The 15,240-nt window shown below is 46.9% G+C and overlaps 1 protein-coding gene across 1 annotated transcript in view; it reads right to left on the bottom strand.

Annotated features, from left to right (window-relative positions):
• Positions 1 to 2,072: 2,072 nt before the first annotated feature.
• The window catches only part of LOC135915258 (papilin-like), a 348,089-nt gene continuing 334,921 nt past the window's right edge, over positions 2,073 to 15,240 (bottom strand). Inside the window, exons 62-66 of the mRNA XM_070521938.1 lie at positions 14,348 to 14,518; positions 7,262 to 7,551; positions 6,229 to 6,319; positions 4,278 to 4,442; positions 2,073 to 3,541 (exon numbers count right to left, since the gene is read on the bottom strand). Coding sequence (XP_070378039.1) covers positions 3,150 to 3,541; positions 4,278 to 4,442; positions 6,229 to 6,319; positions 7,262 to 7,551; positions 14,348 to 14,518 — 1,109 coding nt within the window. The 3' untranslated portion in view covers positions 2,073 to 3,149. The remainder of the gene's footprint in view (positions 3,542 to 4,277; positions 4,443 to 6,228; positions 6,320 to 7,261; positions 7,552 to 14,347; positions 14,519 to 15,240) is intronic.

Below are 15,240 nucleotides of genomic sequence, written 5' to 3' on the forward strand. Positions count from 1 at the left end.
GCCTTTCGTTGGGATGCGTCTTTTGAACTGCGTTGTTTTGACAGGTAGCTCAGCTTTAAGAATGTTCTTCAGTAGCGCACTGCTCTAGTAGACGCAAGGACAATGTGTACTTGTGAATGTTAAGTATTTTGCGAAAGTGTAAAGGTGGACGCTGTCGTCGTCAGAGGATTCTATGTGCTGTTCACGCTGAGCTACAGGCTTGTTTTCTTGCTACATTTTATTTTAGTAAGTCTTTGTCAGAATGTGTATCGATTTGTTCAACCTCAGGGTCATGTTGGGTGCATCGACTAAAGGACTGTGGAACGGCTGGAGGAAGATCTGTGCCACTTATATGAGACATTGTCTTTGTAGTCATATGGCCATATAGACAGAAATTTTGGAAGAACAGTGACGAAAAATAAATTAACACATAAAGGTTTCCAGAATTCCATTGTATATTCTATGCTGAATGTTTGTTGAGTACCCAACTCTGTATACTTCAAGGACGTATGTTTCTTTGGTGAATACAATTTAGTCATTAGGTCTGATTATGTCTGCGCCCTCGGTCTGAGCCTCTGACAGCCTCTGGCTTCAGGTTTTCTTTAACGTTATATGCCGTTATATCTCTTGCACGACCACAGCCCATGGGGAGATTAAAGAATGGCTTCGTACACATCAATTATGGCTAAGATGTCAAGCCATAATTGACTTCTGTTTGAAAGTGAATCGGAAGCTGAAAGGGGAAACACAAAAACCAGTTTCTCCCCAGACAGGGCCCTGGGATCGAGAGAGCACCTCGAGTTACATTTTTAGGACCAAGCAGCCACTTCACCACGCGCATGTCACTCAGCAGCACATAGGGGTGTTCTTGTGGACTAACAGAAACATAGGCAATGCCGCGGGTAGCAGCATTCCTGTTGTAGTGTAGGAGATACACAGTTTATGCTGTTGAGCATACGTATGCAATGGGAGGTCTGGTGGCAACATCGCACGCGAGATTATGCAGAATGTCCGGGTTTATTGGCTCACGGGGCGATTTATGTGTTTGCAAGGCTATTCATGTGTTCGTGGGGCGTGCCATTGAACCGGGCGGGCTCACCGAGGTGTGTGAACCTTGAGCAAGACGGCCATGAGACGTTCATTTAAGTGTTGGGCTGTGTGTTCCAGAAACAGGGCTAGAGAACGAGACAGTTACAATGTGGATTCTTGGTGGCCCCACCTACTTTGAAAAAACGTCATATACAAGAACTGATTGGTGGAATTTAATCGAGGAGGGGTAAAGGTACCATTACAATTCACAAAGGTATTTAAAAGAGTGTGTAAACATGAGAAGGGTGAAGCTAGCCAGCTGATCATTGGCCAGCGCGAGTCTATGTATCCTACTTCTTTAATAAACCTATGTTCTGCTAAGTTCACCTCCCCGAGTGCAAAGTGTCATCGGACGGACACAAAGACACTTTGAAGGATAGTCTGCCTGGATGTCCTGCGAGAAGAAACTTAACTGACATCAATAGATCGAAAGGCTTGCAAAACTGCAACATTGTCTGTCTAGTTCTGTAATAAAACCACATTCTACAGAGCCATTCTCTTTCGTGGCATATAAGTTCGCTTGCTTTTGGCGATGCAATCTGTTCCATATTCATAACATAACGTACCCTAATTTACCAGCTCTAACGTCTCCACACTAATCTATTCCCACCACTTAGTTGCGTATAACATTGTCACAAAAGCATTGCATTTTAGCTTTTAGCACTTAAATTAAATAAATATATAAAAGCACCTAAATCAGTGCAAAGCACCCACCTTTCACTATGATGTGTGTTAACTTGTAAAAAGCGTCAGGCTCACGTCCTCTATAAGCGTCTCACATGCCTCAGAAGCAAGCTTATGCAAGACTACTGCAGAGTAATTTTACTACTGATCATATCGCTGTTTATATTCCAGTCTCTTTTCAAGCACTTAAGCCAAGTCAAGCCAAACACGTACCTTCCCAGACGTACAAGCACCAAGGGACAGATGCTCTTCAAAACATAAATCACTGGCCTATTGGAAGTGACATATGTACAATTGGTTTTCACAAGTATTTTATTCTGTTTTGTGCGTTTTGGTTCTGCTGGGAAGGTGCACCGTAAAGTGCAACAAACTGCAGCTGATGTACTCGCGGCGACAAGCTAAACCTCAGTAGTTTGGGATGACCCGTGCCACACAAACGTCTTGACAATCCATTCGTGCATGAATGCTATTGTGGAAAGACCTAAAATGCACGATGTATCTTTTGGCAACGTTGTAACGCAAATTGTATTGCAGCACAACACTCACGCTGCCTTTTTAGAATGCCAGAATGAGTCAAATAACTGATTTCAATGTGGTCCTGCTTTTATGATCCTTTTTGCTACCGACCAGAAAGGTGGCTGCCGTCTGTGTTGTCTTCGAAGTAAAGAAAATTAATTTAATCAAGGTGAATTTTTATTGTGAATGTGGCAGTTTGTAGCTTGTAACAATGTACAGGCAGCTAATGCATCAAGCCTTTAACTGGCCACAACAACTGGGCAAAAAATGAAAATGAAAACAGATCCTGTATGGCTATGTTTTTATGATATGAAAAGCATGTGCATACATATGTAGAGACATTGCGATACATAAAGCTGATGTCAGGCCGACTAGAATTCTCCTGTGATGCACCTCGTGCCAGAAGGTTGAACTGTGTCGCTTACATTTATGATTGCAATAAATTACTTCTTAAGCCTTAGCCTTTCTTACTCACACTGTAATATTCCTTGAGCTCCAAGATTCCAGATGGCTTCCTGAAATGTAGTTCAGTAAGAGCCTCACTCTTTACGTTACTGTAACAAGCTATTGAAGGAGCTATGGTTGCCTGTAATATCTTCAATCTGTAGTGATTCAAGAGCACACTGTACACTCTGCAAAGGTAAACCATGCTACTCTGGAAGATATAATGTGCTTAATCTGTGCTCGAATGCACATAAACCATTCTTGCCGTGACAACGGCCCAAGGATAAAGAGAAAGTCTGAAGTGAGGCACTAGCTACAGAGCTTCCTAAAGCTCACACATACAACTAACTTAAAGCACGACCAAGGCAATAAGACAGGGCACCAGCCACACCGAGTACAGAGTGACCACTCCCATCTTCTCGCGCCACTGTGCGTTGCTACGCACCGTTGCCGGTCAGATATATTTTCCTGCCTGTACGCCGGAATGGTGAACCCCGTGAGCCATGACCGCGGCCCCGGCGGCGTCCCGGCACTGCCGTCTCCCGACTAAATGGCAGCACGGAGAGGGACACCTGCCTGACGGCTGGCTGGCCGTGGTAGTTGTACGCACGGCACATGTATATGTCCTCGTCTTCGAGCGTGACGTTTCGGATGGCGAGCGTGAAGTCTGCTAGGATGGCGTAGCGCGCGCTCCACTGTGGCAGCTGCTTGCCGTGCCGGTACCACTGCACGATGGGAGTCGGTTGTCCAACGGCCAAGCATAACAGCCGTGCCGTGCTTGACACGGTCACGGTCACAGTCGCGCTCGAGGGCTTGATCGTGGCCGGCACTGGCGGGCGTTAGTGACGGTTTGTGGCGGCGGGGACCATGCGTCGACGGGGACAGGAAATGGGTTGCAAGAAGGAAAAGGAGAGAGGAGAAGGTGCATGCAGGGTTAAATTACTGTTTAAAGGGATTCAAACATGGTGAGACTGACCAAATACAGTTGAACCTCGTTATAATGATCATATCTGACACAAAAATACCTTCATTATATCCGATGTTGCCTATAGGCACCCATCTACTAACATTGGTATTGGTGATAAAGTTTTTAAATCATTTTGTTATATCCGATAATTCGTTATATCCGTGTTTGTTATATTGAGGTGTGACGGTACTAATAAGCTTGGACAAATTCGCCTAGTCTGCCTAAATGCGAGCCATTTTTATTGAGTGACTAGAAATTATTCGCCAAATGTTATCTGTGCTGTGCGGTTGCTCAGAAACTGATGCCCCTATGCAACAACTTGAGCTATTCTGCATCTGAATCATTCAGAACAGTCCTCACAAATGTTGTTCTATTATCTTCGAGATTTCGATAAGTGCTTTTCTCCTTTGCATGTTAGAAGAAAAAATATTAGACAGCTTCCAGTAGTGAATATTCAAATAAAGCATGATTCGACTAGCAGGGACTATTCAATTCGTACTCGAAATTTCAAACATTTGTGTGCTCCTAGTACACAACCAATGTGATGAAAGAAATGCAAAATTCTTAAAGCAAGGAAACAAAGATTGCTAAGCCCCACCAGTAACGACATCCTGGACACACACGTGAGCGCAGCCATTGTAGCAGCACTTGCGGACGTCGGGACAGTCGGCGTCCACTCGGCAAACGTCTCGGCAGTCCGCTCGGACCACGGCTGCAGGTTGTGCCTCGACTTCGGCTACGGGGCAGTGGCCAGGCTTGTTCACTGTTCAATATGAAATACTCTTGTTACAGTGAACTTACACATTTCGAAAGTGTCGCCTCGAGCTAAATGAGAAACACGTGAATATGAGGCAACAATTTTGCGCCAGCGTTTTTTTAAATTTTGCAGAATTCTGTTCGTTTCCGCATTCTTGCTGAAATGCTCTCGTGACGGTCTTTGGAATTTTCGTTTGCTGTGCAGAAAGTGTAGTTCTACAATTTTATGCGATTCATTAGTTTAAAATGTTTAAAAGTTTAAAGTTTTTGAAGTTGTAGAACTCCTACCGCATGCTTCTCACACGTAAAATGGTGACACTTAGCAAGTATCAAGGTTTAAACAAGTTGCATATTTTAGTTTTACGCTAAAGTTGGTCTCAAAATTGCATCATGTGCATTATAACGATGTCGTGGGACAGCCCAACTTGCTTATCTCATGTAGCAGTAAAAAGAGGTGTGCTAACATCACTCATAAAAATATAAGCAAGATTGCTGCATGGATATCTTATGGTTGTGCTCGTGTGTAGCAGCTGCAGCAGTTGCAGGAAGAGCAAGCCACTGCATCATGACGTCATGAGGCATCGTCCTCCTGGGTATTGAAGCCAGAAGTGGTTTATAGAAACAAGTAACCAGGGGCTTCTTACACTTGCCAGTAATGTTTTTTTAGAGTTATTAAAACTTGAGCTGCATTGAATGTAAACAGCAAAAAAGAAATGACCACCCAAAAATGTCATGTCACATTCGCAGCAAGAAATGGTGAAGAAACAGAGGACACCAGGCATTAACTTGTTCACTGTTCAATGTATCAATGTAACAGCAATGTACGGCACACAAAAGTAGATCAGCAGAACACTTTTACCAACCAATGTCATAGCGCTTAAATGATAATAATAATAATATTTGGGGTTTTACGTGCCAAAACCACTTTCTGATTATGAGGCACGCCGTAGTGGAGGACTCCGGAAATTTTGACCACCTGGGGTTCTTTAACGTGCACCTAAATCTAAGCACACGGGTGTTTTCGCATTATCGAAAATGCGGCCGCCGTGAACGGGATTCGATCCCGCCACCTCGTGCTCAGCAGCCCAACACCATAGCCACTGAGCAACCACGGCGGGTATAGCGCTTAAATGACTGAATTTCCAACTTGTCTTGCTGGTCTCATTCAGCTGTAATTTATGGAAATAGTAACACATAACGTGCAAATTTTAATATTATATGGCAATGCACACACGTTGTCGTGAAGGGCGTACTCAACAGACAGTGGTACTATCACAGGAATAGCGTGCGCACTTGGCAAACTCTACACCAAGTCGTCCTCTATTTTGCAAGGAAATCGAGCTTTGCTGAATTATGGTTGTACTGATGCCGAGTTAACTCCTTTACACTCTTGTGGAAGAAAACGTAGGTCAATGTTATATACTTCCTAAAATATAAAACAACATTTACGACTCAAAATTTGCAACGACCAACTTCACAGGAAGCGCAGTTTTTGAAGCAGAGAACCACTGCTACTGGAGCATTTCCCATTACCTCTACGGCTTGTTTATGACAGTATTATGGCACAAAATTTTGCGGCAAGTGACACTGCCACCTAGCGTGCCTATGTCAGGTGATTTGCTTTTAATTTTGCCATGTTCTATGACTCCTGTTTCCTCAAGGTGAAAATATCGAAAACCAAGCTATGCAACACACTGGTTCATAGGACTGCCATGGGGCAGTTCAGAGTACAAACACACAAAGCCCCAGACGTGCAAAGCGAAACCACAATGAAAGGCTTGGCAAATGCTCACCTGGGCGACACACTGGACGATAGTTGGCACTGCCGTCGGCACTTCGGTATGCCTCAATCCTGCAAAGCTCGGCTTCGTGGCACGAAAAGTTCTGAAAAAAATGCGAACGCCTAAAGTTACGGTCTTCATTCTTGACTCATACGCAAAGCCTGCCCCTTTGATCATTGTGACATAATGCTTCAATGTAGACTATTTTTAAAGCAGACTTAAAGGGAACTAGCAAACCTGTACGTCTTCTGAAAAGTTCCTTACAACACAATCTGACGATGCATAGCACAACTGTGGGTTTAAGACAGGACCTTCAGTGCAGCTGGTTCTACAGTCAATATATTCATAACAGACACTTTCACAAAGAATCACCCACTACTCTTTACTTAGACATTCAAACAAGGTAGGGATTTTGGCAAGCATATAGGAATGATCAAATCAAAAGTTCTAGTCTAGTTACGCACTGTAAATGGATACAGGTGCAAACCATGCTTCGAAACCACAGCCACCTAAGAGTACCACTACATCAGAAATCTCGAAAGCATTCAGTGTTGGAAAACTCAGTGACAGATGCGTGAGCCAAGCTTCCAGTGGCTTTACTTGTGAAAAAAGAGTTTGCTCTTCCGAACCTATGTGCCACACATTTAACTTTCACTGATCATTTTTTAGCTTCTTAATCTACTTCGATTTCTTGGCAGGCATTTGTATTTCATTTCTGCACCTCTACTGGCTTTCCAAACCCCTGCATGCGCCAAGACTTATCTTTCTGATATTGCCCACAAGTACGATTAACTAAATTAGCTACACTTCTTATCTCCCTTTAGTAGCCCCTTAAAAATTGTCCGTCATAATTGAGTTGCAACCAAATGGCTTATTCGTTTTTCGTTTACTATTTTTCTAGCACTCCCACCCCGGGTCCCCCTTTTGTCGCTTTCTCTCTCTCTCTTTCTGCTTGCCTCTGCGGCCCCATTCTCAGTCTATTCTCCACCGAAGCTGCATGCAATATTCGTGGACAATGATAACAACGACAATGGGTCGTGCTTACCTCGCAAGGGTGGCTGCAGCGGCATTGGACACAACCACGGTGGTCCACCGTCTGGTTCTTCCCAAGGGGACACTGCAGGTCCTCGCAGTTAGACGGCAGGCAGTCCCGTGCTGGCGTCTGTGGTGGAGGTGCCGGTGTCAACAGGAACGGTGCCGGAAACGGCGTGACCACCATCGGTGGCTTGACACGTGGGTCCAACACTTTGTACGATCCCTCATGCTTCCGAGAAGACGGTGGCACCTGTTTGCCATCCAAGTCGGGTTTACTGATTTGGTATTTGGGGGTGTCCACTGCAAGCACAGAGATCAAAGCAGTGCTTTAAGGTGCGGTTCTGCTGCGCAAGGAGCTCAGTGTTGTTTAAGAAACAATGCGTGAGCCAGAAAGTGGTCGAGAGTCGTGAGCTTCGTGTGCTGGCTTGCCAACTCTAAGTGAGCGAGTGCCAGCCATGATTAGTGCAAGATGACAATCATGAGAAGCACACAGACCTCTTACAACTGCTACAAAATGACATTTGGGCCCGGTTTTGTTGACAGCTCTGAACTCTACCCACAGTTAAATCTGTTACTCTTACAGTTACATAACATGTATTCCCTTACTCAAAGCGTTCAAGCTTATAAAGAACATATAGAATAATCTTTTTTATAGCTCGATCTCAATGTAGCTTACGGTTACAGAACATTTGGATAATATAGGTGTTTTAACATGATATTCAGCAGCCTATATATGTCCTGTCCTGCTGTTACAGTACTGGACATAAAGGTTTCAAAAGGTTACAAAGGCTTCAAAAAGGTTACAAAGGTTTATCTTCCCATTAGTGCTTACATTGTAAGAAAAACTTTAGCTAATCATTCCAATTTTCTCATAAGAGATTTCTAGTGTTCCGTAGCATAATGACAGGCCTTCTTGCACTGTAATATAAGTCCACATGCAGGTGGACATATATTAGGAAAGACTCTCTCTTTCCATTTAAATACCTGACTACTTCCATCACATCAACTCGTTTAAAGAAAATTTCAATTTTCAAGTAGAACCAGCTTTCTAGCCTCGAGTGTAATGATATACTTTGGTAAATAATTGTTTTCAAGTAACTCAACAAAACTGGCTCATAGGGGTGAGGGTACTACCTATCAAAGCATCTTTTATTGCCCATCCTATCAGTGCATTTCATAATGTGTAAAAACCAGCACCAACGGGAAGCATGCTCATGCACAAGCCTCTCTCACCATGTCTGCTAATCATAAAATTTGTGCACAGCTGCTCAAAAGGAAGCCTTGAGTGCCACTGAAAACAGCCAAAGCTGCCTTGATGATCAGAAAGACACTGACAATGACATGACAGCGAAGGAGATGACACCACATGTGACACCAAAGCACAAAAACTAATGAAATGATGGCATGACAATGACAGCCAAAGGTGACAACAATGACAACAATAAAGACAACAACGACAGCAATGACATCAACAGCACGGCGACTATGACGATGATACGAGGACAACATTGTTGTGCGAAGGACGAGTCAGTAAGACGAGCCACTATTTACAGGTTATATTTACAACAGCGGTTGCAGCGCTGACCGGTTAGATTCACAGCGCAAGCCCAGTTTGTTTTTCCTCCTCTTTTCTGAAGAGATGGCCCTCAAATATCACACGCGTGTAGCATAATCCCCAGGCGGCAGAGGCGGCGTCCCGGAGCGTCTAAATGTCCTGTCTGAAAGGTGATACTGCTTCAGTGGTGTAACGTGCAAAATATCATTGGACTGGAAAGCAGATGGGGCGTCAGGGGCGATCTCGTAGGTGACGGGAGTCACGGCACGAAGCACTCGGTATGGATCTGTGTAACCAGACAGCAGTTTTTCTGACAGGCCGACCTGACGCGACAGACACCATAGAAGCACCAAAGAACCAGGCGGGAAGTGCACGTCTCGGTGTCGCTGGTCGTACAAGCGCCTTTGACTGTCTTGGGATTTCAGAAGGTGGTCACGGGCAATTTCCCTTGCGTGGGCACAGCGGGCGATGGCGTCAAGTCCATATTCACTGGTCGGTGCCGCGTGAACAGGGATGGTTGTGTAGAGGGGCAGCGCTAGTTCGAGGCCAAACAGAAGGAAGAATGGGGAATAACCGGCTATGTCGTGGCGCGAGGAATTATAGGCAAATGTGACAAACGGTAGAGCGAGGTCCCAGTCAGTGTGGACTGAAGAGACATATTTCACGAGCATGTCTGTAAGAGTGTGATTGAAACGCTCCGTGAGGCCATTTGTTTATCACGTGGATAGCTTGTGCCTCGTGGCACAGGACCGCAAGTTGTCCGCAATCACTTTTGGTAAAAATTTCCGGCCATGGTCAGTGAGAAGTTGTCACGGAGCTCCATATAACAAAATCACGTTGTGGAAAAGAAAACTGGCGACGTCTGTGGCGCAGCTTGTAGGAAGCGCTCAGATGATGGCATAGCGCATGGCGTAATCGGTGGCCACAGCGATCCACCTGTTCCCAGAGGTAGAAAGAGGAACAGGGCCAGGTAAGTCTAAACCAACCCGAAAGAATGGTTCCGTGGGAATGTCGAGTGGTTGAAGGTACCCAGCAGGGAGCACCGATGGTGTCTTGCGTCGCTGGCATTTCTCACACGCTGCTACGTATCTTCGAACGAAGTGAGCAAACCCAGGCCAAAAGAAATGTCGGCAGATCGAGTTGTAGGTACGTGACACACCCAGGTGATCTGCAGTGGGGAGGTCGTGAAGTTCGTGGAGAACAGCCGAGCGAAGGTGTTTACAATTCACAAGGAGTAATGCAGGGCCGTCGGGGTGAACGTTGTGGCGGTAGAGTATGTCATCTTGAAGTGTGAATCAGCGAATGACGATTCCTGGCGGTCAATGATGATACGCAAGGCCGGGTCACGGCGCTGCTCGTTGGCAACATGGAGCAGTGGGAAAACAGAGAGAACACAGGCATTGGTGTCAGTATCAGACGTAGAGGTCGCGTTTTCGACTGGGTAGCGAGAGAGGCAATCTGCGTCCTGGTGTTGGCGTCCCGACTTGTAAGTCACTGTGTAGGAATGTTCTTGTAGTCGGAGGGCCCAATGACCGTGCCGGCCAGTAGGATCCTTGAGCGACAAAAGCCAGCAGAGCGCATGATGGTCTGTGATTATTGAGAAGGGCTTGCCATATAAATATGGGCGGAACGTTGAAACAGCCCAGATAGGAGCAAGACATTCGCGCTCGGTAATGGAATAGATGTGCTCTGCAGTTGTCAGGAGCCAGCTAGCGCAGGCTATAATGCAGTCATGTCCGTGTTGGCGTTGCAAGAAGACGGCGCCGTTCCCATAACCACTGGCATCGGTTCGGACCTCTGTAGGTGCGGACGGGTCAAAGTGGGCCAAGACCAGTGGATTGGTGAGAATCGTGGTAAGGCGCGAAAATGCGGCAGCCTGAGGAAAACCCCATGTAAAAGGCACGTTTTTCTTCATAATTTCAGTGAGTGGTCGAGCAATTGCTGTGAAATCTTTCACGAACCGTCGGAAATAAGAACAGAGCCCCACAAAACTCCGGACGCCTTTGACAGACTGAGGTACAGGAAAAGCCGTCACCGCTCAAGCCTTCTCCGGGTCGGGTTGTTCTCCGAAAGCATCGACGAGATAGCCTAGCACTGTAATCTCGCGGCACCCGAAGAGGTATTTCGATGAGTTTAATTGGAGCCCAGGTTTGCGGAAGACGTCAAGGATAGCTACGACACGCACAAGGTGCGTCTCAAATGTAGGAGAAAACACAAGGACGTCGTGGAGGTAACAAAGACAAGTTGACGATTTGAAACCTTGAAGGAGAGAGTTGATCATCTGTTCGACCGTGGCGGGGGCATTGCATAAGCCAGACGGCATAACCTTGAATTGGTAGAGGCCCTCTGGAGGGACGAAAGCGGTCTTTTCTGGGTCTTGCTCATCGACGGAAATCTGCCAATAACCAAATCGAAGGTCGATGGACGGAAAGTATTTGGCACCGTGAAGACAAGAGCGTCGTCGATTCGTGGTAAAGGGTAAACGTCCTTTTTAGTAATTCAGTTTAGGTGGCGGTAATCAACGCAGAAACACGACGTGCCATCTTTCTTTTTGACGAGCACGACCGGTGACGCCCAAGGACTCGAACAGGGCTCAACAATGCCTCTGGTGAGCAACTTATTGATTTGCTGCTGAATAACTTGCCACTCTGCCGTGGATATGCGATACGGTCGGTGGTGAATGGGAACAGCACCAGTGTTTATCCGATGCTTAACAAGGGACGTCTGACCAAGTGGTCGAGTGTCAGTGTCAATATGTCGTGGTAGGAAAGCAAAAGGCGATATAGGGTGGCTGCTTGATCAGGTGCGAGGTCAGAAGCGACCATGGGACGTAATGACCCTTCCAGGTTCAAGGCATCCTGCGGGTAATCAGAAGGGTCTGGAGACGCGTCGGCTGCACAAACAGGGACGTGGTCGTCTGTCACTAAGCGGAGCGTGGCCACTGCTATGCCTTCAGGTAACACTTGCTTCGTTAAGCCAAAATTCATAACGGGGAGACACATCCTATGAGCGGCAAGGGTTACGACAGAGTGTGGCACAGAGATGTCGCGTGCCAGGAGGACATCCTAAATAGGTGCGACGACATAGTCGCCATCAGGCACGGTTGCTGTTCAGGCCAATTCGACGAAGGTTAGGGCTTTTGGAGGTAAGCGAACAAACACTGTAGTGTAGAGGCTGTTCGGTTGTTCTGGGCGAACGTCTGAAAGAAGAGGAAGCTATAGGCAGAGCATACCGGTGGCACAGTCGATAAGGGCAGAATGCGTCGTCAGAAACTCAAGCCCGAAGATTAGGTCATGAGAGCAACTGATCGGCACGGTGAAAAGGACTGGAACTTGGCGGCCAGCGATTCCTATGCGAGCAGCGCACATAGCCTCGACGGCAACAGTGGCACCATTGGCGATGCCTATGGCTCGTGTGATGGCAGGCGCAAGAACTTTTTTGAGGCGACGACATAGGTTAGTGCTCATTATGGACATTTGGGCTCTAGTATCAATTATTTCCGTGAAGGAAAAACCATCTACGTCTATTTCAATTAGGTTCGTGTTGGTGAGGAGCATCAATGGAGGGTTTGGACAGTACGAACGTGATGCAGCACTACCTCTAAGAGCTGCATGGCCTAGTTTACCGTCCTTCAGTTTGGCGAGGAAAAGCGAAGAGGCTGGGGTGACGCGGAGCGATGGCGTTGAGGTGACGGCGATCGCATAAAAGAGCGGTTGTCAGGGGGCATCAGAAGTGGGGTACAGACGGCGAGGTGAATAACGGCGAGTGCCGGCATATGGGCGAGGAGCAGGGAATAAGCTCCAGTATGGCAGTATCCGGGTGGTACGGCAGTGGCGAGATACATGACCAACGCGATGGCAGTGGAAACAGATTGGTTTGTCGTCTGGGGTTCGCCATTCGGCAGGATTCCGTGGTCTGGGGGCGAAGTACGGGTCATTACACACTGTGGACATGGCAATGGGTGCCGAATCAGGTCGGGAGACAAAGCAGGCGGTACGGATGCCAAGGTTTGCAATTTCTTGCCACACAACTGCTTAGATAAAGGAAATAGGGGGGGGGGGGGGCGCTTGGTCAGAGCTACCTTCAGTAGGTCGTGGATGAAGGGGGGCCGCACTCGCCACTTCAATCTCACGGCAAACAATACGGGTGACGTTCTCTTGAAAGGTTCGTGTGGCGGTAAGAGCGGAGCAAGAGGACGTGGCAGGGGTGTTTGGGAGCCGGGAAATGTGTGAGACAACACGGCGGTTTTGGGCTACCTCGAAGCAGCAGCATTCTTTAACGGTGGCGTCGATGGTAGAGACGTCGCTATAGACGAGCATATTGATGGCGTCGTCCGTGATACCATTTAGGATATGGCCCACCTTGTCTACTTGTCTCGAATTTGCGGCGAAGCTCGAGCACTTCATGTATGTAGGAGACATACGATTCGGTCGACGACTGGACACTGGTACGTGGCAAGCTCTTTTAGAGCGCCCTGTTGGCGACCTGACGAGTTGCCAAATAGGTCGCGAAGCCGCTCTATGAAAATGTCCCAGCTGGAGAGCTCGTCCTTATGGGTGCAAAACGAGACACGTGGTGTCCCGTCCAGGTTAAAAGATCACATTGGCAAGCATGATAGGGTCCCAGTGGTGGCTTTGGCCAACACGCTCATACATGCTGAGCCAGTTGTCGACGTCAACGTCATTTTGGCTGGAGAATTTCCCAGGATCACGGAGACTAGGAACCATAACGTACGTTATGGTAGGAGCCGCCGGTCTAGGTGGAGGCAGGGTGGTTCCATCGGAAGCCAAGGCTGAAAAGACAACGGTGCGGCCGCTTCGGAGCTCCGTGGCGAGGACGGGGAACGTTCCGCCTCCACCACAATGTTACGTGAAGGACGAGTCAATATGACGAGCAACTATTTACAGGTTATATTTACAACAGCGGTTGCAGCGCTGACCGGTTACATTCACAGCGCGAGCCCAGTTTGTTCTTCCTCCTCTTTTCTCGAGTGATGGCGCCCACGCACCTCGTTCAAACAAGCAAATATCACATGCGTGTAGCAATATGTTGCTTATGATGACGACAGCGGCAGCACAACATTGACAACTCCAAGACAGCACGACGGCTCACATGTGATGAAACCAAGATTGAATACTACCTGGAGGCAGTTTCTTCCTTTACGGCAGCTTTTCCTGTCAAGAATACATAACATTGGCATCTGTTGCAGATGCCACAAGCACTCTCCGTCAAACTACTGCACAAGGCAGGTACAGCAGGTGTGACTTCATCAGTAATACCGATGCAACCACGAGGCGAACTGGGCCACAAAGCTGCTGCATTCATGAGTGCAGAATCTTTTAAGACTCTAAGATTACCATCCCTAACATTCTGAAACTTAGCACACCTCTTCAATTAGCTCCATGCAGGATGTGCGAATTCCTGCTCATCGCAGTTATTGTAACAGCAGTCGGCTCGCATTAGCACATGTACAAGCATGCAACAGAGCAGCGCATTCACATATACATGCAAGAAACATTTGATGGGCCCGCCTCCACCTACTTGTAACCCCAGAGCAGAACTCCATGCAGGTTTTGAACCACTTGAACCGGTTCTTATTGCCTCCACAGCCAGTGTACACAAAGCGCTGGCAGACACCGGTCTGTGCGTCGTAGAACCACCGTTCATGCCTCTCATTGCAGTCGCCGGGGTCGACCGTATTCTTGCATATGCCTGCACAATTCATTCACAGCTTCTGTAGCTTTCGCCACAGCTTTGTTTAGCACTGTCTGTGCTAGGCTACCATGTGCTTTATTATTCTTCAACATTTTAAACATTATTGCCATTATACTGAATACCAGTCTCTTTAGAAAGAATACATCTGACCACAGCATCTAGCACAGCAAGAGAAAAGAAGGCCAGAAAAGTGGCAGACACAGTAAATGAACGCTGATATGAGTGGCATTAGTGATATGAGTGGCACCCAAACCCTACTTTGCTTGTCAGCATTAATAGAGCAGAATTACCCATCAGGTGTCATAACTAGTGCATGACAATCTTCTCTATATGCTATGTTTATATTGCGGAGGTAGGAATTGTAGGGCTAGTCAAAAGTTTCTCTCTCCCTTTTTCTTTCCAGGTTTTAAGAAGTAAAGCGATGTATACCAAGCTATACCTATAGTATAACATAAATAGCTAGTCTCATCTAAGGCATACCTCACACTACCGAATGAAATCTCTCTAGATTATTACAGAAAAAAATAACGGGGGTTTACGCGCCAAAACCACTTTCTAATTATGAGGCACGCCGAAGTGGAGGACTCTGGAAATTTCGACCACATGTGATTCTTTAACGTGCACCTAACTATAAGTACACGGGTGTTTTTGCATTTCGCCCCCATCGAGATCTGGCCGCCGTGACTGGGATTCGATCCCGCAACCTCGTGCTAAGCAGC

The sequence above is a fragment of the Dermacentor albipictus genome, chromosome 7, assembly GCF_038994185.2.
Source record: "Dermacentor albipictus isolate Rhodes 1998 colony chromosome 7, USDA_Dalb.pri_finalv2, whole genome shotgun sequence".
In the NCBI taxonomy this organism is placed as follows: domain Eukaryota; kingdom Metazoa; phylum Arthropoda; class Arachnida; order Ixodida; family Ixodidae; genus Dermacentor; species Dermacentor albipictus.